Source organism: Aplysia californica, unplaced genomic scaffold (assembly GCF_000002075.1).
Source record: "Aplysia californica isolate F4 #8 unplaced genomic scaffold, AplCal3.0 scaffold00327, whole genome shotgun sequence".
Taxonomy (NCBI): domain Eukaryota; kingdom Metazoa; phylum Mollusca; class Gastropoda; order Aplysiida; family Aplysiidae; genus Aplysia; species Aplysia californica.
In genome coordinates this window covers 735853-758533 of record NW_004797597.1, presented here as the reverse complement: position 1 = coordinate 758533, position 22681 = coordinate 735853, and the positions used below count along the sequence as shown (strand labels likewise).

The following is a 22681-nucleotide window of genomic DNA, read 5'->3' as shown; positions in this document are numbered from 1 at the left end:
AACAGACGTATTACTAATAAGACAATTTAGGCCAGCCCAGACCAAGGCCTTGGCCTATCAGCCATTTATTTAGGTTTACGTTATTGAAATGCCAAATAGCATTAGCTTTCTTCTTCTGGCATTTTAATGAAAAACCTGTTAAATAACTGTTTTTCACAACTTTTTCTTTTCTGCAAAACATTGAATCTTTAAGTATTCAAATGTTTTGAAAATGAGTTTGGATACTGAGCATAATAATCATTTTTTGTCAACACATAATCATTTTTTTTTCACGCAAGCAATAGGCCAAAATCTCAGCGAACACAAGCCTACTTAATGTTGCCTCGGAAAAAAAATGGCGGACAGTGGTGTTGATGAAACGATGGAGCACTCACATGATAATTTACTTCGAGGTAGATCTAGATCTTGATCTAGAGGTCTGGATGCAAAGTTCATGCGTTCCGACGTTGTTGTTTTTTTACGATAGATCTGACCATAGATTTTCAGTCGTCCTAAGAGGTCAAAAGCATGTGCTTCATGCATTTGTCGAGTCTGTTACTTGCTTTGCTAACCAGAGTCTATGACTGATTTGATTACAAAAAAGGGCAAAGATAAAAAAGTGGGAACGGAGTGATTATTCTCACCCAGGGTGAGGATAAACTGATGAAAAAAAATTGATACTATTCTCTCAGGGGGAAGGACTTCCGTAACGAGCGACCACCCCATCAAACATAATAAAGAAGAGGCCTAAAACCCTAACCCAAGGCTAGATCTAGTTATTCGCACTGGAGTGTCTACGTACACGGTTACCGGGAGAGAGAGATAGAGACTAGAGAGAGAGAAGGGGGGACGAGACCTGTTATCCGAATCATTGAAGATATCGAAGTCCAGAATATCTAGGCATCGGATGAGGATGTTTACCGCAGGAACAGGCGCAGGGTTCTCACTAATATTTAGTATTTCTTGGTCCCATCCGCTGTTTCTTTTTAGGGGGAGGCAGTGGAGGGAGACCAGAAGTGGAGGACTGACCAGCAGGTTCCTGATTTTCTTGATTAGATCTACATGTCGTAGACTTATTTTTGCTCCTTTTCTTTTGAGAGGGAGGCAGTGGAGGGAGACCAGAAGTGAAGGATGGACCAGCAGGTTCCTGGTTTTCTGAATTAGTCGTAGTACACTAATTTTTGGTGGACCGCACATTCAGCACTTAAGTTATAAATTAGGATACTTATAGATCTAGTATTCGACAGTCGGGGGGGGGGGGGGGGGGGAGGAAGGGCTGCCACATGCAAATCAATTTTAATAAACAGAGAAAAGTGGACCAGGAACATTTTATAGTTTGCTCTGCCCAAGAACTTTAGTGGACCCACATTGCCAGCCTAGGCTAGGCCTAAGAGGTACCATGAGACTAATGAGAGACGATAGGGGCGCGGGTGAAGTTTACCAGACCAGTGAAAAGAGGGGGAGACAAGGTGGAGGTATCTAGATTCGTTTCTAACGTGTACTGTAGGCTCTCTTCTCAGTTAAGTTCAGACTTTTCTTCTCTTCGCTTACTTGGGCCAAGACTTGACCGTAGCCTAGATTCTAGAAGAAATGGAGAATCGGGAAGGATTTTTTACCTGTCCTGTACCGTATTAGATCTAGATCTAATGTACATGTTGAATAACAAGCAAGCATAGAATGACCATTCCTTTCTTTTAAAAAAAATTCTTCCACTCACACTAGAATCCACTCTTAAATATATAGATCTACATTAGATAAAGAAAAATACATGTGTATAGTCTAGTATTTAGTAACCCATCATCATCATGCCCATGTACATCATTGTGGGAACAATAGATCTAGACATCTAATTGGCCTGTCTGTTCTCAGTGTCACTGAAAATAGTTTCTTAGCCTCATCCCAGTGACAGTGGGAACAATTCTGGCCTATTCCCTAAAACTAAAGGTGGGATACCTGGGTTTGACAAATGAGGTCCAAAATCAACTTTACGTAGTAACTCTGTAGTAATACATCATATTATTTATGGCCGAATGATTGCAGTTTTACTTTTAAGGACTGTTTCACAGGACACCCCCCCCCCCCCCCAAGTTGCCGTCAACCAAAATGTACACGTGTACATTTAGAGATAGAACCTGTACAGGGTGCATTTTATATTTGCACCTTTGATCTTTTAAAAAAAAAAATTGTTTATTAATTTAAAGAATACAATAATGGTGGCGCTGCCCCTGCTTGCACTGGAACCCGATCGACTGGTACACGTAAACAGCACTCAAGGGGTCTGTTTGGTCAATTTTGGTGGATCGTGTCACCACAAATTTTGTGTTATTATAGTACTTTCATACTCTTTCAGAGCCTCTGTGAACTCTGAAAAGCTCTTGAACTTGGCTCCCACTTCCATGCTGAATAGATCTAGAAAAACTAGAACTAGGTGTTGAATAATTTCAGATTTGCGATGCAATAGCCTTGGGGCCAACAGAACGCTAGTGGCAAGGTTCCCTCAGGGCTCTGTATTGAAAAATGAAAAGTTTATTATATAGGCCAAGACCGCCTAGTTTCGTGGACTCTCGCGCCATTTGCCGATCTCGCGCAGCGCGCAGGTCGGGTCGACCCTGTGCGAATATAAATATTTCTTTGCGAATATAAATATTTAATTTCTTTAAATTCGCACACCCAGTGCGAATAGTATTAATTCTTATGCGCACTCCCGGTGCGAATAATATTAATTCTTATGCGCACACTCGGTGCGAATAACCGCTTCCCTTACCCAAACCCTAACCCAACCTAGCAATGCCAATCGCCTGCTGCGCCTTGGCCTTGGGCCGGAAATCGGCCTCCGCGCGAGGGGTAATTTTTGGGCCGCTCGGAATAAAAAATGACTCTCTTCTAAGTATAGTTACGGGAAAACTCCTGGATGAAAATTAATGTAACTCGGCAACCAATCAGAGGAAAGGTACTAACGACATGCCAGCGTACAGTCCTGAACGATTTCTAGGACCGGAGATATTGCCGTGTTTGTGCGAATTTCCTCTGCGGTTCGAAAACTAAGCGGAACTGCGGGTTGATTGCCAACCACACAGACGCCCCACATGTCTTCTTTATTGCTGTAAAATTTCAGATCTCTGCGTTTAGTACATTTTACGTACCAACTTAAAATTACCACCCATCCTTTGATAAAACACTAGAGCTCGAAAGTAGATCATGCATTCCAAACGCGAGGTGCCGGCATGCAAATGCAAGAGGCGCTTGATCGCCAGGCGGCTTGTGATTGGCTGCCTATAACTAAATATGTCACCGATGACTTCATTGTGGGTTTTCCCGATAGCGCTTTACTGAGTTTTAGAAGGGGTGATCGCGTCGCGGTTAAAACGATGTCACGCAATTAACAAATTTCACGCAAATATCAGTCTGTAAGATCCAAAGTAATAAAGACATCGAAAAAGTGATAGCAGAACTAGATTTTGCACAAAAAATCACATGAAGATGCCAAGTTTCATTCATATGCTCCTATTCATCACTGACTTTTATGAACAGTTTTTCCTCAAAATACATCAAGACATGTCCCACATTTTGGCGATATTTTCCTATATGAAGGTCCTCCACAATTTTGCAAACAAAAATCCCAATAACTTTTTTATCAATGGATTTTTAAAATTTAAAAACCATAGTTCTTACTACTAGAATTTACTCTATTTTCATTTTTAAAGCCAATTTGGATGAAAATTTAATTTTTCATTGTCATTGCTACCTAACCCTAACCCTACCCCAAGATCTACCCCTACCCCTAGCCCTCAATTCTGCTGTCTCATAGTGGTCGCTGGTTACGGAAGTCCTACCTCACGGGGTGAGAATAACGACAGCCTACTAATTCTAGGGCAGGGAGGTTACAGTAAGCTCCTTGGCCTAGGGTCAAGGCACTGCGTGCCTTAAGAATTATCGCGGGTCCTGTGTAAAGGGATAACGAGGCTACTTTTTTGTGGTTTCGTTAAACAAATGCCAATTCTAACATTACATTACAATGACAAACTATTATTAACATTATTTCTTTAAACAGCTTTCAGTTAAGGCTACTATTTTTAAAAACATACTACTCTAGCATATGGATTCCTTTCTGAATTTAGAATATATAGTCTACACTTGTCTAGGGTTTTGGCGAAGATATGTATACTCTCAAGATTAAAAAAAAATGAAACCATAACATTCCTCGCGGGAACCTAGAAAAATCGGCTGGCACTCTAGGGCAGGTCGCGAACGGTCACTCTTACAGTTCACAAACTGTTTTCTATTTGCCTACATGTAGGCCTACCCGTTCTCAAATAACAATATAATATTATTTTCACCCCGAGTGAGAATGATATATTTTTATTTTCACCCCGGGTGAGAATAACGACAGCCTAAAGGGAAGGGCCTAGATCTAGATCTAGATCTATTTGCAACGCCGTGTTGCGATTTGCGCCAGTGCTAAATAAAACGCTGTGTGTTATTTTTATTTGAAGCTTAGACTTAATCTTCCTTTCGTTGTTGGAAGTTCTGATGGCCGAAAGGACAGCGCTTCTCTGCGTTTGAAGCCAGACCATTATTTTGTGGGCGTGGGTTCGAATCCCGGTCCTGGAAGGTTTTTAAATATTTTTTTGGTCCTCTTCTCGACTGACCAACAAATTTTGGTATTTTTTTTACTTTCCCTCCCGTCTCACTCTTAGCTACCAGTTGTCCATTGATGCACTGAACACGAATATCAAGTTCATTTATGTCGCAAATTAATAGTTTTTGAAATATCTAATTGGGAAGTGGCAATCCTCATCCGGGGTGAGAATATCTGATTGGGAAGTGGCAATCCTCACCCGGGGTGAGAATAAAAATACGATCGACATCTCACCCCGGGTGAGACTTGCCAGCGTTGGCTATTCTCACCCGGTGTGAAACAAGACCTGTTTTTCCTTATTTCGGAATAGTGCCTATCGCTGTGGATATCAAATTGACAAAATCAAAGAAAAAAATGACGTTATAGCACAAAAGTAAGCTAATTTGATCGTCTACAAAGATGCTACGGCTATTTAACTTTTCGATTCGAGCCGAACTATGCGGGTCGCCATTTTGTTTTGCCTGGAAGTTCTCGCGCTACTCCTCTCTCTCTCTTTCTCTCTCTCTCTTTCTCTCTCTCTCTCTCTCTCCCTCCCTCCCTGTCTGTCTGTCTGTCTGTCTGTCTGTCTGTCTGTCTGTCTGTCTGTCTGTCTGTCTGTCTGTCTGTCTGTCTCTCTCCCTCTCTCTCTCTCTCTCTCTCTCTCTCTCTCTCTCTCTCTCTCTCTCTCTCTCTCTCTCTCTCTCTCTCTCTCTCTCTCTCTCTCTCTCTCTCTCTCTCCCCACAAACAAAATTGAATGGTTTTAACACAAGAGCACTGGAACATTGTTCACAGCACAGAGTTCTACACTTCTGTTAGATCTATCACAGTGTAGAATTCTGTGTTTCACGGTGAACGCTAGGCCTAAACTGGTTGGCCTAGGCCTAGGCTATCACCGTGAACACCCACCGGGTGAGAATAGCCAAAAGGCTCGCCTGCGCTATTCTCAGGGTGAGAATAGAGGTGGCTATCTGATTGTTCTTAATCGAGATAGACGTGCTTTGGACCAATCAGGGGGTTCCAGCGGGGGCCAGCCCCACTGGGGTAAAAGAAAATCAGGGGGGCATTTTACAGTTAGATTTGAAATTTTCTTGAAAATAATTGATTTGCGACAGTTTTAGTGGCTTTATGTGTTATTAAAAAATTTTTTTTTTGGTAAGTGTTTTACGGCGCTCGCAACTGCATAAGGTCGTATGAGTGCGTGGGACACACCTAATACGTTTAGTTAGTTGGAAATTTTGAATTTTTCCCAGGTGGCGGCCGAAGCCTACTCTTATCGATTTTAGACCACCAAGGGATCTTTAACGTGCGCAATTTGCACGCGGGCCCTCCGAGTTTTTTCGCCCTTGTCCGAGAAGGCTAGGTGTAGATCTTTCCAACCAGAAGATCAGGGGTGTGGCAGAAAGACAGCTGTAAGAGTCAAAGAGTAGCAGTAGAAAGGCTGCAGAAAGAGTCAGGAGCCCAGAGTAGGGGGCAAAGGAGGTGAGGGGGTGGGGGCAGAAGGAGGAGACGAAAGCAGACGACAGAATATTGCTAGAGAGCAGGGAAGGAGGTGAAGGGAGACAATTTTAGAGAAGAAAATTTTTCGGTCGCTACCCGGATTCGAACCCGGGACCTTTGAATGAGAGGCCAACACCTTAACCTCTAGGCCACGAGAGCCCCTATGTGTGATCTGCAGCAAACAGTACTGCAGTTTGACCCCTGAAGCAGTGTATCCGTGTGCGGGAGTGAAAGTAAAAATTTACCCCAAATTTTCCCATAATATGTAGTGATGAAGCATGCACATTCTGGTTTTGTCCCCAAGAGGAGCTCTGTACAAAGTAGGCCTTAATTAAAAGTATAGCCTATATTTTTCCTTTTACCAATTTAGATCTAGGTTAGGCCTGGTTTAAGTATAGAGATGTAGAATCTAGTGGCTTTCCTTGGTCTGTGAGTAATTATTTTTATTTTTATTTTAGGGTCAGGGAAAGGAAAAAAAACCAACCTTCGGGACCGGGATTCAATGCCATTCTTGGAAGCACTGAATATAAGACTTAGAGAACGTAGACAGCTTGTATACACACGTTCTCTTGGCCTATCTTAAAGATAATATTTTTAGGTAGATCTATTGTATGACGACACTGCGGACAGGAAATACTGCTTATATACCGAGTTGCACCGTCTTGTTATTGTTATCCAAGCGTCTTTCGACTTACTTGCTCAAACTTAAATGATTATGAGAGATATGAACAAGACTACTTCTAGTCTACTTTTGTGCAAACAATGTCAAAAACAATTGTTAGATCTAGATCTACCCAATATTGATCGGAATAAGACGTCATAAAAAAAGGAGTCAAATCCTAGGAGGTTTATCAAGAAACTGAGAAAGCTTCCACAATTCAAGCAGAACTACAATATTATTTTGTCCTCTCAGAATTATACAAATTTAGATGGCCAATTATGCAAGAAAAATAAAAAATTTAATGCCAAAATTATGCAAGTTACCATAACGCCATTCACGACATGTTTTGCACCTTTTCGACAAGAATTTTCATGTTTTACGTACAGAAGAGTTGAAAACAGAACATATCAGTATATAATAATCAGAAACTGATCAAAACATAAATGATAGACTATGAAGTTTTCTTGATGTGCAAGGAGTTTTCTACTGTTCTCATTCATAACTCTTCTGTCTCTTTATATTTGAAGAAGACTCGGAGGACAAGGTGGAGGACAAACCCGAGAGTGCTGAAAAAGATGGTGTTACTGTAAACGGAGGAGCTGAGGCCAGTCAGGGCAGCACAGAGGAAGACTCTTCAGAGCAGGAGAAACAAGACAACACTCAGGAGGATGAAGCCAAGAAAGAGAAAGAAGCTGAACTTGGGAAGTACTGGAAGACAGTGGAAGACAACCCAATGGATTTCACTGGGTGGACATATTTGCTACAGTATGTTGAACAAGAGGTAAAAACAAAATGGTGTTGATTTTTGACAGTTCTCAAAGATGCGCTTTGTTTTTGGCAGCACTCGATTACATTTTAGAATGTTCCACGCTGGAAAGTGACTGTTGTGTGAAAGATAGCAACGCCAATCAAGCTCGTGAACGCTGTGAAATTTTGGTCCCCCGTTTGTGGGTGTATTTTTGGACCGAATTGGAAAGTAGGTGACGAACTTTCTCAAACTCGGTAGGCTTTTTTTTCTGGACCACTATAAATGAAACTTGACAACCAATCAGAAATTTTAATTATAAATAACAAAACAACCACAAATGTTTAGTAAATCTGACAGCAGAAATGATTTCTCCATCCAAAAACATGTATAGAGTAGCCAAGTTGCTTTCAAATACTCCAATTAATTACAAAGATGTCGAGATTTTCTTACCGAATCTGTTGTAACATGGTCCACTTTCAGGGGTATTTTCCTATGTGGGTCATCTATGTTTTGCCACCCCCCGGGGCGGTGCCACTGACTGAAGTGTCTTTAGACCATTCCCAAAGGGGGGACATTTCTCGTTCTAATGCACAGTAGAATTGTGAATAGGCTGATTCATCAATGTCATGCTCATAACTGTTCCTCAACTACAACGGTGAACTGCTTTTTCTTTCCTAATCCTTACTTTCGTCTTTCTATTTCTTTTGTTTGTTTGTCACTCTCTTGTGACCTGCTATTTCCGAGGTGCCTCGATAGTCGAAGCAGACTTTGTGCTGTTGAAGATAAAGAGGTGAGCAGAGTAAGTCTGATTCCCTGTAAGGACTTCTCTGTTGACATTCACCCCTTGACGCTCATATGACCTTATGCAGTTGCGCGCGCCTTAAAACCTCTACTAAAACAAACAAACATGTTTTGCCACAATTTACAACCTTATAAATTTTATATTTATGACCCGATTCTGTAGAGTAAAAAGCATGATATGCTTAGAATAGGAAACCCTTTCTTAGGAACCAAATGAAAAAGAGCTATAATGCGAAAAAAACAATTTTTCATTAGCATTGCTAATAAAGGTCCCATTCGAAAGACAGAATGACAGTCACGACAGTGATGTATCAGTTACACTACCTTTTGCAATCTTAATTTAATACTTCAACTTCAGTGTAGATTTAATATTTCAGAGGGGACACTTTCAAGTAGACTGTGACATTGAATAAAAATGTGTGCACTTTTGCACTTTCTAAAATGTTTCATTACTGTATACCTGATAGGTTTTATTTTTTGCCTTTTGCAGAGCAACCCAGACAATTGCAGAAAGGCTTATGAGGCCTTCTTTTCTCATTACCCTTACTGCTATGGGTACTGGAAAAAGTACAGTGACATGGAGAAAAGAAATGGCAACAAAGAAAGGGCTGCTGAGGTATGGTTTGCAGCTTTGACAGGGTAAAATATTTGCATGCTGTGATGTATTTGAAACGATAATTACTAGAACATGCAAATATTTATACCTTTGTCTGTTTTTTAATAGTTTGGTTTTTTTACTATCGTTTTTGTTGCCTTTGTTTTTATTATCCTTTTTTCCTGTTCATACAATGTATTTGATTAATTCGTTGTTGATAACTTTCCAGTTTCAAAGTTTACTTTTTTCCTGTTCATACAATGTATTTGATTAATTCGTTGTTGATAACTTTCCAGTTTCAAAGTTTACTTTTTTCCTGTTCATACAATGTATTTGATTAATTCGTTGTTGATAACTTTCCAGTTTCAAAGTTTACTTTTTTCCTGTTCATACAATGTATTTGATTAATTCGTTGTTGATAACTTTCCAGTTTCAAAGTTTACTTTTTTCCTGTTCATACAATGTATTTGATTAATTCGTTGTTGATAACTTTCCAGTTTCAAAGTTTACTTTTTTCCTGTTCATACAATGTATTTGATTAATTCGTTGTTGATAACTTTCCAGTTTCAAAGTTTACTTTTTTCCTGTTCATACAATGTATTTGATTAATTCGTTGTTGATAACTTTCCAGTTTCAAAGTTTACTTTTTTCCTGTTCATACAATGTATTTGATTAATTCGTTGTTGATAACTTTCCAGTTTCAAAGTTTACTTTCTTACTGTTAGATTTGTGTGATCAAATCTGTTGTTTCAGGCATAGTTTTGTAATTGTTGAATTTTTATGTTTTTTGTATTTTGTGGTGGTTATAAGCCGAAATAAGCCAACCTGTCAGGTATGCTTATTTGGGATGCATCTAGATCTAGCTTTAATAATTATTTATAATAAAAACTTTCCCCCTAAAAGTAAAATCTTATTTAGGCTACCCAAGCCATCCTCATAACCAAACTTCTCTTTTCGCAACTCCCGTCCCCCCTCCCCCCCCACCCCCCCCTCCCCTCCCAAAAGCTTGAGGGTTGCAACTCTGTAATGTAGATCTTGCTGTCTTGCTTGGATCACTGTCAATGAGAATAATCTAGGCCTGTGATACCGGAAATGCTGAAGTGAGTCGAACAAAAGTCTCAACAGATCACAAAGAATCTAGATCCTATGAATTACTTAGATCTGGAATCATGAAGGCTGTTTTCCTTAGTTTAACAGTACTTCATAATGGGGTTTTTTTGGTCTTTTGTCCAGAGCATCTATTACAGTTTATAATTTTTGCACTGTTATAATGTTGTTGAAAACAGAGACAAAAAGTTAACCGAATGAGAAAGATCCCAAACTGGGAAAGGGAAACTTGCTCTTCTATAAATTACCATTGTAAGAAAAGGGAAGCCTAAAGGTTTTACTTAAGTATTTTGGTTATTTAGGCCTTATGTAGCCCAAATAAGCTCACATCCATTCTGAAATTAATGCACATGCAATGTTGATGACTATATTTTGACTCAAAGGCTAAATAACTTTTGACGTGAAGTGCTTAACCATAAACTGTTTTCATCTACAGTTCAAGTTGTTTGGAATGTGAGGGGTTGCCCAAGTCCTTGTCAGGGCTAATTTCACATCACAGACATCTTGGCCTTGTAAGACCATCACGTTCAAGGCTGTTTCTTGCTTCTGTTGATGGTAATACTCAATACTTTGCCGTGTTTCGAATCTCGGGTATTTTCGTGGATCTTTCGACTGCCTCGATGTAATAGGGTATTGTATTTTGTGTTATCTCTGCTCATTTTGTATCATTTCCTTACTCTGTATACTTTTCTACCCAATGCAGGTGTTTGAAAAGGGCTTGAGTGCAATACCTCTCAGTGTGGAGCTGTGGTTACATTACCTCAATTACTACATTGCTGAGTACAACTCTGATCCAGACTCCAAGGATAAAATCAGGAAGTATGTCACAGTTCTTTTCACTACTAACCATAGTAATGTTTCTTTCCTGCTTAAGTTTATGAATATACACTTTCTTCATGTACTTCTCTTTTAAAAATGATGTATCAGTTTGAACTTTATCTTTCTGGTCTGCTATTCTCCAAAAAAAAAAAATAGTTTCAAAGTAATAATAAAAATCTGTAGTATAAGGAAATATGGTTGTGATTATGTGTGTAGGTTTCCTTGCATGTGTACGATTATTTCAGAATTTGTTTAGATTTAGAGACATTGCTTGTTGTTTGAAGGCATCTATGACACATCAACACTTTTGTTAGATCAGTCTTCTGTCTCTGTTTGTGGTCTTTCTCTGTCCCTCTTACTGAAACACAATTACGGTGTTTACTTGCCTCTCTGTACGTGCAGATGCTTGGTAGTCACTGCTAAGTAGCCTGCTCCTTCTGCTTTTTTCCAGTCCTTCTATTGTCCTAATCTCTTTTAGGTGAAATTAAGCTTTGGCTGCTGTCTTGTTGATTCAAGTAAGTGGGTGGTTGGAAGGCTCTTTTCTATCAAACGTCTATCGTCCTTATCTCTATTCCTTCTTTTATTTGTTTGTTACTCACTAGTTTCAGTTCTAATCGTCAGTACTTATGTGACTTATTTGTGTTGGAAGCCCTGTAAAACTCTTATTACTAATACTTTGTAAAAAAAAAAAAAAGATTCATAAACCAACACACCTCATAATAATGATGATGGACAGGCTTTGTATTTTTGTATGATTCACTTGTTTCTTAGGCTGTATGAGAGAGCTTTGGCTGCTGCGGGGCTAGAATTCCGCTCTGACAAGCTGTGGGACTCGTACATTTCTTGGGAAAACCAGAACGCCAACCTGAAAGCTGTCACTGCCATCTATGACAGACTGATCAGCACCCCAACCCAGCTGTACAGCCATCACTGGGAGAAGTATGTGTGTGAAATAGAATAGATATATATATATATTATGTGTATCTTTTTGTATAAGTTCTTACTTTTTAATACCTCTTTTGTTTAAACTAATCAGTTCTGATTGATGTTTCTTGAGTCCTTGAAAATATGATTCTTGTATTATTTGTTGCATCAGAGTAATGGCGCTGGTTTGTTCAATTACTTTGGAATTAATGGTCTATATTGTTCAATAATATGATAAGGTTTGTACATCTTCAAGATTTTTGTCTGTGTTACTGTTACATTTTAATCTGCTTTTGCGCTGACTCAAAGTAAACAACACTTCTGCTTAATTAGACTGACACAATGTGGTTGAGTATGTCCACAGCAGAATTGGAAGGCAGACAAAAATATATTCTGCCATAGCTGTTGGTGTTTTACAGATCCAAGTTTTTGCATCCAATTTAATATGCACTCACCTTATTTATTTATTTTTTTAAAACCTTGTTTTGAAGGGTACATTGATAGCTGGTTTTAAAAATTGCCCCAAATTGCCATATTTAGAGACTGTGCTTACAAAAATACGTATTTGTAATTAGTGAGTTCTTGAGGCTAAATTTTGTCAGTTATTTATTTTGATCCAGAATATAGTTCTTTCCTCAGAACCTGCTTGGGAACAAAATTTCCATCTTTTGATCAGTAGAAGCTAGGTTTCAAAATGAGTTTCCAATGCGTAAAGTTTGGCATATATAGGCTCAGTGTTTATATCTGTTTTTGTGGGCAAAGATATTCCTCTTTGACAGCTGCTGCTGTACGAAGAATAGAAAACTGTGAAACTGGTGTTTTGGTTTATTTTATTTTTTTTGTTCTCAATATATTCTTGAATGCTACAATTTTGTTATATTTACAGCTACTGCCGCCATATAAACATCCACCATCCTAAGGACATCCTGGACATTGATTATTTCCTGAAAATCCGCTCGGAAGTCTTGAACAAGAGCTGGGGCTATGGAGCACATGACGAAGACGATGTTGGGTTGGATGAAGCACTTCAGCTTGGAGAGTCAAATGATACGGAAGCACCGCCGGGCATGATGCCGTCAATTGTGAGAATTTCATCACATTTGTGGAATTTATCATATAAGGCTTTTTTATGACATTGTCATGGCATGTACGGTTTTACTGCAGTCAGTTTGGCAAACAGAGGTCTAATCTGGAGCTCCTCTGGAACATGTGACAGGACACGTTGGAATCAGGCGCTCGTCAATTTTTCGGCATATGGAGCTTTTTAAAATATTTCTCTAGCTTTTGGTGAAAAAAAATACCCTTCTATCTTGAATGTAAGTTGAGATATTTGTGATTGAAGGAGATGTGGGTCACCTGGTATCAGAGGTAAAATAAGTGAGAAAATTGCTGCCAAAGTTAGGTGACATCCAAAGCTTGACTGTCTTTGGAAATTGCAAATTTATACTTATGAAAATCTTTGTTTAATGTTTTTAAGTAAAATCCACATAGAAATGTGTTTTTAAATGAACATGAAAGGTGTTTTTCCAAAAGAAAAAGACTGATAAAAATTGCGTAATATGCAGAAAAATGCCAGTTTCTTTGATTTATTATTTTCACGAGTGCCTGATTTCACCATGATGCTGCACATATTGCGACCTCAGTGCTCTCCTGTCGTATCTCCGTTTTTTAACAGAGAAAATGTGACATCTTCTTACGCTCACTCTTTGTTATGAACTGTTTTCACTGTTATTAAAAATGGAGATAAGACAAGAAAGCACTTGGGTCGCGATATGCTGATCATTATATAAAACAAATTCCCTAAGACATTGTCAGTTTTTGCTCAATTTAAGTAAGCTTTATCTAAGTCGCTTTGAAGACTCGGTACTCTTCTGTAAAAAAGGTCAATGAAAATTTCAAAGACCTCTCTGTGACTTTTGATTTAGAGCGATTGTGGATAAGTGTATGTTTCAGGTTATAAGGATTTGAAGCATAGAGTATGGGTGGAGGAGTGGATAAGGGAACACTTCATATACTCAGCTTGGAAATTCATGTTTTTAGCTCAGGACAGAGATGCAACATCGTAGTTACGTTTTTCTCTTCTCTGGAATTTTCATAACAAGTTGGAGAGTATTAATACAAATACAATTTAGTTGAAAAGTCTGATTACTTTCACTGCCTCTCAGATAACCTGACATTGTTGCAATGGGCATCAAACCTATACAAATTTGCATATCGCATATATTTTTGTTACTGGCCTTGCCTTGCCTTGCTTGAGTTATGTCTTATTAGTTTTCCTATGATGTTATGTTTCAGGGTGATGAAAAGGAGGTGAAAAAGATCCGTGCCAAACTTATAGAGACCAAAGAAGTAATATTTAAAGGAAATGAAGCAGAAGTCGGCAAAAGGTGGACTTTTGAGGAAACGGTGAGTCTGTAATTGGTAGTTCCTTTCTAGTTTTTGAACAATGCACTATCTTAATGTAAATGCGTAGAGCTATTTTTGTCCTCCCCATTTCTATTTTTTTTTAAAGCACTGGATTACTTATTTTTGATGTCTTTTTTAAAGAGATGAGCCGCCAATTTTCTCTCTCTAAAAGAATTATACACTATCTTTTGTAATGGTTCGTAAAATATTTCTGTATCTCTGAAATTGCAAACAGTCTACATAACCAACTAAACCTTGTTTCAGGGGAAACAAAAAACATCTTAACCTTTAGATATTTCTGTGTGTAGTCTTGCATTAAGTGCCACCCTTAGAATGTTAGTAGTTTTGATGGAAAACTGAAACGTTAGGACTTAAGTTGTCAAGCTTTTCACTTTTGATATTATTGTTGTTGCTGCAGTTTTCTTCTTGATAAATGAGATTTTTCTTGATTCAGCTTTGAAATGAGGGCAAAGATATTTCATGATCTAATTATACATTTCATGAGATGGAAAGCGTACGAAAATGCCCTTTTTGTTACATTAATACATTTGAGATGCACATAGTATTTGGCTACGGTTAACAGTTTCCAGTGTGTTTGCTTTGCAGATTCGCCGTCCATACTTCCATGTGAAACCTCTTGAAAGAGGTCAGCTGAAGAACTGGAGAGAGTACCTGGACTTTGAAATTGCTCAAAATGTCCACAACAGAATTGTTGTCTTGTTTGAGCGCAGTTTGATTGCTTGTGCACTCTATGAGGACTTCTGGATGAAGGCAAGTTGAACATAAGAATTTTTCTTCCTCCTCTGCTGTATATAGGTACTTTTCTTCACACAAAACTGATTCTTCACTTTGTTCTTACTAACAAATAGAACTGTTTTAAAATTATGATTTTTCCTGTAGAATTAATCTTTATCATGACTTTTGTTAATCTGGAATGTAAAATCTAGTTAGAAGACAGAGGTGCTGATTTTCCCTATAAATCCAGAAATCCAGGTTTCTGAAATTGTCAGTATTCTGGCACGTTATATAAAAATAGTCATGATACAAGATGTTATGATAGGTAAATTTTACATTCTAGCACATTTGGGTTTCCACTGAGTCGGAAAAGTTCAGGATTTTTCTTTCTAAGTCTATCAGCACCTTAGAGAAAATAACAAAGAGGTAATCCCTTCTGTGACATAATCAGAATTTTGAAGCTCTGGAACATTTTATGTGGTTTCTTAGGAGACTGCTAAGAGTATCATGGAAGGAAAAGAAATCAAATGAGGTAGTGCTTTATGAAGCCCTCGTGGGACGGTTACTGTTAAAAACAATTAGGAAACGACAAATGCAGTTTTTGGGACACTTGAATAGACATATGGGTCTTGAACATCTAGCTTTCACTGGCAAAATTTAAGGCAAATGAGGCAGGGGTCGGCCCAGAGCAACCTATTTAGGGAACCTAAACAAATGGGTAGCAGGGAAAGATCAGGGAAGCGTAGCTTTTTTTAAGAGCATCCGAGCTAAGGAATGAATTGAGAACGGTGATCGCCAATGTCTGTCACAGATCTGGCACTGGATAATGATGATATCAGTTTACTATTAGTTACAATAAGTTGGAAACATTTTTCAGAACACTCTGACTTCTTGCTCAAAAGAATATGCTTCTGTTATTGGTATTTCCTCTTTTGATTCATTAAACTATTCTTTACTCTATCAGTATGCAAAATATCTGGAGCAGCACAGCATTGATGGTGTTCGAAGTGTGTACCAAAGAGCCTGTGACATACATCTTCCGAAAAAGCCATACATTCATCTGGCTTGGGCTGCGTTTGAGGAGAGAAAAGGTAGACAGGTTGTCTTGATCTAGTGCTTTTACTTTTTTTTTTTTCTTTTGACACTTATCCATTGATGGGTGTATGGTTGGTGGATTCTCTGCTGTTGTTTGCTTGTCTGTATCGTGCCTGGTCATGACAAAACTTGGCCATTATAATTTTCACAAAATCTGGTTGGCATCCCTGAAACTATCTCAACAACTGATATGTGTGCTATACTTTTAATTTATTTTCTAGATTTCTTTTCCACAGATTTACATATAAGTCTAGATCATAAGAGAGATTTGGCTTCATCTGTTACATATCTGGACTTACCAGAAGAAAATGAATAGAGCAGGAGCTTGTTGATAAATTTTATTTTTGGAGAAAAGAGTGTGTCTACAGCAATATCAGATTTGAAAGGTAGCACCAAATGTGAACATGTTTTTGTTTTCCTCTTCAGTTTGATATTTGGAGGAAACCTGTTGACTTGCATTGCAGGTATTAATGATTATTATTTTTATGTTTATAGAAAATCATTCCTTGGCAAGAAAGATCTTGATGAACATTGAAAACAATGTCCCTGGTCTGGCCATGGTTTGCATGCGGAGGATCAGTCTGGAGCGTCGCTGTGGCAATCATGAAGCGGGAGAGGAACTGTTCAAGAAGTACATCGAGACTGCTGTCAGCCACAAGTCAAGGACTTTCTTCTGTATCAAATACGCTAGATACTTACAAAAGGTGATCTCCGACACTTTGCTTGACATAGTGTCTTTATAGTTTGCATGTTCTGAGTCCTTGTACATGATCCTAAATGGAAATAATTTCTGCCATGCTCACTTTTCATAGATAAAAAAAAATTTGGTGCTCTCCACAAAATTATTCAGAACAGTCAGTCGTTTTGAAATAGAAGTTTCACTTCATAGGTCGTGTGACATAATGGTAGACACTTTGTGAAGCCAATGGTATTCTAATACGAATTATTAATATATATCCTTATTTTTATTTTTCCCTAATCATTTGCATCTTAAATGCATTGTATAGTTCCATGGTATTGTTTATATATTTTCGCCAATATTTAGTTCAGTAGGTTCTGCCATTGGATCGCGTAATTCAAAAGCAAGACTTCTGCATATGTAATTAAATGGTACGAAATGGAATGGCCTCTCTTATATTGGAGAAAGTGCTTATGATGTTAGTTAATGTTAAGGTTTTTCAGAGATAGGAGGTGGCATTATATTGAAAAATTGAAGATAAAGGTGTTTATTAAAAGTAAAACTTTCAGTTGAAAACTAGAAGATCTATGCAAGAATTTGTCCCCATCTTATGCGTGTTTCCTTTGAGGATTTAAAAAGATCACATCGAGTGTCAGACTCAAAGATAGACCCAACTGTAAATGACAATTTTTTTCACGTCTTTTGCTTTGTTTGAAATAAAAGTGTTTTTGTGTATTTATCAGGAGAGAAGTTATTTATATTTTTTGGATTTCTTTCATCTTTACTTAGGTCATGGGGGAAACCGACAAAGCAAGAAAAGTTCTGAATGACGCACTGGAAATAGACAATGTGAGTATTTTAGAATGTCTTATTTTGCCTCATTAGCACAATTGGCATTCATGTAGAACTTTGGTATGAGTGATACTGTGTTTCTTTTCATCAGGAAATTCTTGAGGTTATTGTTGGGTAACCGCTGAACTCTGGCAGGTGTGTACTGAAGCAGAAAAAGATGCTGGATCAAAACAGCCTGTCTCAGAAATAGTGTAAATTGATTTGACGGGGCACAGAATATATCTACAATCAAATTTACCATCTGTACTCTCATTTGCACCACTAAAAAAATTTCACATTTCAGACGAACGAGAAAGTTTTCCTACAGCTGCTTGATGTGGAGTACCAGTCTCAACCTATCGTTGAGGAAAGAGTCATGGAGACCTTCAACAGACTGCTCACCAGTGAGGTCTCATTAGAGTTCAAGGTGAAAGTCTCCCAGCGCCGCATGGAGTTTTTGGAAGACTTTGGAACATGCATTCAAAAGTAAGTAGGCTACTGTTTGAGCTCACTGGTGTACAATACAAGGGATTTCAGTGTAAATGAAAAGTTACCTAGATGATCGATTCTAAATTGACTGATGAATTAAGACAAGCACTGTGTAAAAGAATTCTAATCATTCTTCTCATACTGCCTCTCAGATATCTTCTTTAATGCTAATGTTTGTTAATGTGCCTTCAAGCTGTCATAAAGCCCGTCTCCGAGAGGTTCTTGGTCTGTCTTGTATTGGACTTGTTTCTAACAGATGTTCTGTGGTTATGCAGCATGGGCATGTGTCTGACTGTCCAGTTCTTGGCTTCCTGTTCATACATGCATTCAGCCTGTTGTGATTCGTACATTGTGTGTTGTATGATTTGATTGAGTATTGTCTTGGGGTACTTGGAGTCTCTATCGTCCAGAAAGTTGTTTTCAAAAAGTGATCTCTGGGGCTTTTCAGTGCATGGGTAATTACTTGTACAAGTTGTAAGGTAGATAGGACACCTACAGTGGGCGGATAATGAAACAGACCAGGGTCATTTTCTTGCGTTGTGTTGATAATATAATTTCCCCTGACATCACACGCTATTTTTTAGTGACACTTGGAGGGTTAACAATGTGTTTTATGCAATGAATGAATAATTTTTTTTCATCGACTGTCCTCAGAATATCTTTTGCATATGATGAACATCAAAAACTAGTCAAGGAGGCCAGCAGTAAAAAGAAGAGACCAGAACGGGAACAAGCGTGAGTTTTGCGTATAAAAAAAAATATTTACTTTACGTGATTTTTCCCATCCAGCGGCCGTCTGAGTTCTAGTTCTTCGGTCTTTCGATATGGGAAAGAATTTACAGGTTTTTATCAGCTGTGATTTGTCGTTGTACAGAGTATTTCTGATATCTGGGGAAGCAGGTTGGTAGATAATACGCTGGTCGTTAAGTGCAGGGCAGGTAAAGAGGTGGTGCTTTAAAGCTTCCCCACTTTCTAACCATCTTTGGTGTTTGACTATTTGGGAGTGCTTAGTGTTTGAATTTGCCTTTTTGTGCTCACATGAAGAAAAATCATCAGCAGATATATAGTATAAAGGTTCTACCTCAGTGTATTGGACTAACTTGAATATTTTTTTTGTGGAACAAATTAAATATTAGTCTGTATAAATCAATATTGGTTTATAACAATTGCACAGTTGTTGACGCACTGAATATAAGTTCCTTTGTCCATTGCCCTATATATTTTACCATTCCCGTGCTACATGGTAAACAAAATGTTAATCAGATTTCTCGTGATCTCTTTCCTAGCAGCCACTTTATTGTCGAAGATCTTTTTGTCACCTCCTTCATTATGGCCTAAATTGTGTTTATTAGGTGGACAAACTTTATCTATTTTTATTTTTCAAACTATTTCAAGGTTAGTTCAATGCTGTCCTTTTTCAAAGTCGTGAGGTCCCTTTGCAGTTTTAATTTTTGCATTATATGAAGACATAGTCTGCATACAGGGATGATAATATATTATTTATTACGAAAAGCTTGTGTGTCTCTAAAGAAGCTTTTTTATAAAGAAAGGGCTTTTCACGGGCTCTTAATTCTTAGAAAGCACTGTATTTTCTTTCTAGTAGGCCTACAGTATTTTTTATTTTTCATCGAAATGCAATATGTGAAAATTTTCTTTATCAATGCTTAACACTTTTCAGTCACACAGCCAGCAGTACAAAATACCCCATCTGGTCACCCAGCCAGGAGAGTGATTGCTACTGATTTTTTGTGCCTGGCGCACCAGAACGGATAATTTTCACCGGCGATGCACCAAGTGACAGCAAAGTGTAAACATAAATCGCAGGTGCCTCTGCAAATATATTACCAATGGTTAGTTCAGATGTGGAGGGAGGAGGATTTTATTATATGAAATTTTCGTGACATAGTTAACCGCCTCCCATTTGATTGCTTACAGACCCGAGGAACCACCAGACAAAAGAATGAAAATTGAGCCCCCAGTGAACCACAATGTCCCACCCAGTGTTGAGCCCGTGCCAGCCCCACCGCCCATGCCCCCTATGGGCCCTCCACCTCCGCCCGATGCTGGCTACGCGTACAACCCATGGGGTGGTGGAGGATATCCTATGGTGAGTTGTAAGCTACAATCTCAATGTATTTTGTCTCACCTATACGAAAATTGCCTAGTCATTTTTGGCCGGTTTGGAGTTTTTGGCTCTGAAATGGAGAGGAGAGGAAGCTTGGTAGTGTTTACTTGGACAAAAGAATAATCCAAATTTAAAAATTGATTGAATTGACCGTACCAAAATTCATGCGTTTCACAGAGTCAATTGTTCGAAAGAAACGGTTGTTTTTTTCTTCATTTTCTCAAAATGGCTAAAATGACTTGGGCATTTATCTTACGAGCGTGATGATATAGAACTTCAGGTGACCTCAGATGTTACACACTAGGTCTTGTGGTTGAAAATGTGGAGTCCTACTTTACTTTTGTCTGTAGTCCTGTGCCTGGTGCTTCACACTGTCTAGTAAAATAGCAACATGGGGTTTTCAAAATCAAAAGTACATATTTATCGATATATGACTTTGAAGCAGTCCTTTGCTGGAGAGGCAAGTGGAATGCAGTCTCCACCTTCTCCTTTTTTAACTGAAATTTTATATTGTAAATATGTTTCACATTTTACTTCCCCTTTGACAATTTAGATCATTCCAGAGGCGGGCTGCTTTGATCAGTTATGTTGGTGCCTTAGCGCACAGAGTGGAATACAGCATTTCTGACAAAAATACTCAAAAAAATTAAATCACTTCACTATGTGGAAATACTCAATAAAAGAATTTCCCCACCTGGAAATACTCAAGAAAACCCACTCGGAAGTCAGACACACACCCTCTGCATGCAATAGTGAAAAGTCTGACCGTTGCTTTTTTTAAAGAGACCAGAAGCAGTTGCCATCATGCTAGTTATCCAGAGTTACTTTTATTTTTGAATTTGAAAGGACAGTAAAGTAGAAAGACTTGAATGGAGAGAGAGTTCCTGCTAGGTTATTAAGTAGTAGTTGGTGGTGATTTTCTCAGAATTTGTACTGTGTACTACAAAAGCTTGCGAAATTATGTCGTTAATTATTTTCTCTTTTGGTGAATCATTTAGGAGATGTTTATATACTATAGTATATATGCCAAGACGCAGTGAAATCAGGCGCTCGTCAATTTTTGGGTATATGGAGTTGTTGGTATCATCCTAAAGCTTGCTTATTTGTTTTGGTTTCGGTGAAAAAAATCAAGGTATTTCAGACTGAAGGAGGTGGGAGTCACCTGGTGTCTGAGGTAAAATTAGCTAGAACAAAGCTTGAGAGTCCTAGGAAACTGCTGATTTTCATTTTTTATGCCTTTAATCATTGTTTCAGTAAAATCTACACAGCCTTATGTTTTTCAATGGACATAAAAGGTTTTGAGCCAAAAAAATAACAATTCTATGAAGTATGCTAAAGGGCAAGAAAAATGCCGTTTTCTTCGAATTAATTATTTTGATGAGCGCCCAATTTCACCATGATGCCTCACGTAGGTATCTTTTTCGGTGAAAAAAAAAATATTCCTATAAAAATCCGTGTGACTCTTCATTAATTCGGTACCGTATCACTTTTCTTTTCAGGCTGGTGGATATCCAGGCTATCATTATCCCTCTTATCCATCCCAATATGGATACTATGGATATTAGAAAGGACCCTGAATGTGCATGCCCCTGTGTTTACACCTTCTCATGGAGTAGCAAGAACTGTATGAAATCAAAATATTGAAGGCCAAATGTTTTGTGTCTGAAAAACATCAGTGGCTTTTTGTTTTAATTGGAAAAGGGTGCTACTGCTACTAGCGAGAATGATGATATGTGAGAGTATTGATGCAAGCTCAAAATGAATGATTTTATGCGTTCCCTGTTGACTGACATTGCTTTGTTATGAAGATATATGAGCTTTCGAATGTCTGACTCTGTTTTTAAATGATTTTCAAGCGTTCTTTTAGTTTTAATAAATTTGATGATATTGAACTTTTCTCGAGTTCCCTTTTTTTGTTTTTTCCATATCTATCCTGCCCGTACCCTAGTGTTGTGGGCTATGTACACTGGTTTCTCTTTTGAAATGCAGTGGCTGTTTTTGTGAATCTTGACACCCTCAAAGGGAATGAAGACAAAATAAAATGGTGAATGATGGGCATTTGACAGTAGGGGGAAGTAGACAAGAGCTGGGAAAGGTAGGCCTACCGTTGAGAAAAAAAATAGGGACATGAAAGTCCTTCCAATACCCTCTTCAAACCCTAAATTTAGAAAAGAGTTAACCATCGATTCCTGTACAGTTTGTAGGTTTTTTTACTGTCCTAACTGAAGAGGTTGTTCACCTATTCTGGTAATAATAGCCCCTGTCCACGTAGATTTATGCAAGAAAAATTCTGAAATTATCTAAACTGAGCCCAAAATTGTGAAATTATGCGATTCTGTTAATTCTAACAAAGAATGTTAAAGGAAAATGATCAGAAATTATGCAAAAAATAATCAAATTTTGCTAAATTATGCGGGGACACTAGCTCCAAGAGATTTACAGAACTGAATGTTGAAAGGGGGCATGAGAACTCTTTTTCTATTTTGGATAAATATTTGAATGGTGAGAAAAGGACACATCTACTACAGTTTAGTGACTGCTTGTTTAACCAGAATGAGTAGGTCTCCTGGA

General features: G+C 38.2%; 1 protein-coding gene across 2 annotated transcripts; it reads left to right on the top strand.

The window, feature by feature from the left end:
- The first annotated feature begins 289 nt into the window (after positions 1 to 289).
- On the top strand, positions 290 to 22002 carry LOC101848054 (pre-mRNA-processing factor 39). 2 transcript variants are annotated; one of them, XM_005102495.2, is made up of 15 exons: positions 290 to 392; positions 7284 to 7537; positions 8796 to 8921; positions 10711 to 10826; positions 11598 to 11765; positions 12637 to 12832; positions 14046 to 14156; positions 14763 to 14927; positions 15856 to 15982; positions 16482 to 16690; positions 17455 to 17514; positions 17801 to 17982; positions 18640 to 18720; positions 19921 to 20092; positions 21610 to 22002. In XM_005102495.2, exons 1-15 carry the CDS (start codon positions 335 to 337, stop codon positions 21673 to 21675), a joined length of 2091 nt encoding a protein of 696 aa, XP_005102552.1. In that variant the 5' UTR covers positions 290 to 334; the 3' UTR covers positions 21676 to 22002. The 2 variants fall into 2 exon arrangements, with proteins under 2 accessions (XP_005102552.1, XP_005102551.2); XM_005102494.3 differs by having other exon boundaries at positions 320 to 392; positions 7287 to 7537.
- Positions 22003 to 22681: the final 679 nt, after the last annotated feature.

Bases quoted from the DNA above. Each gene is read 5' to 3' on its own strand.
- LOC101848054 (XM_005102495.2), top strand. From the start codon at position 335: ATGGCGGACAGTGGTGTTGATGAAACGATGGAGCACTCACATGATAAT. The intron at 393-7,283 runs GTAGATCTAGAT...TTATATTTGAAG, and splicing joins ACATGATAATTTACTTCGAG to AAGACTCGGAGGACAAGGTG. The intron at 15,983-16,481 runs GTAGACAGGTTG...TTATGTTTATAG, and splicing joins TGCGTTTGAGGAGAGAAAAG to AAAATCATTCCTTGGCAAGA.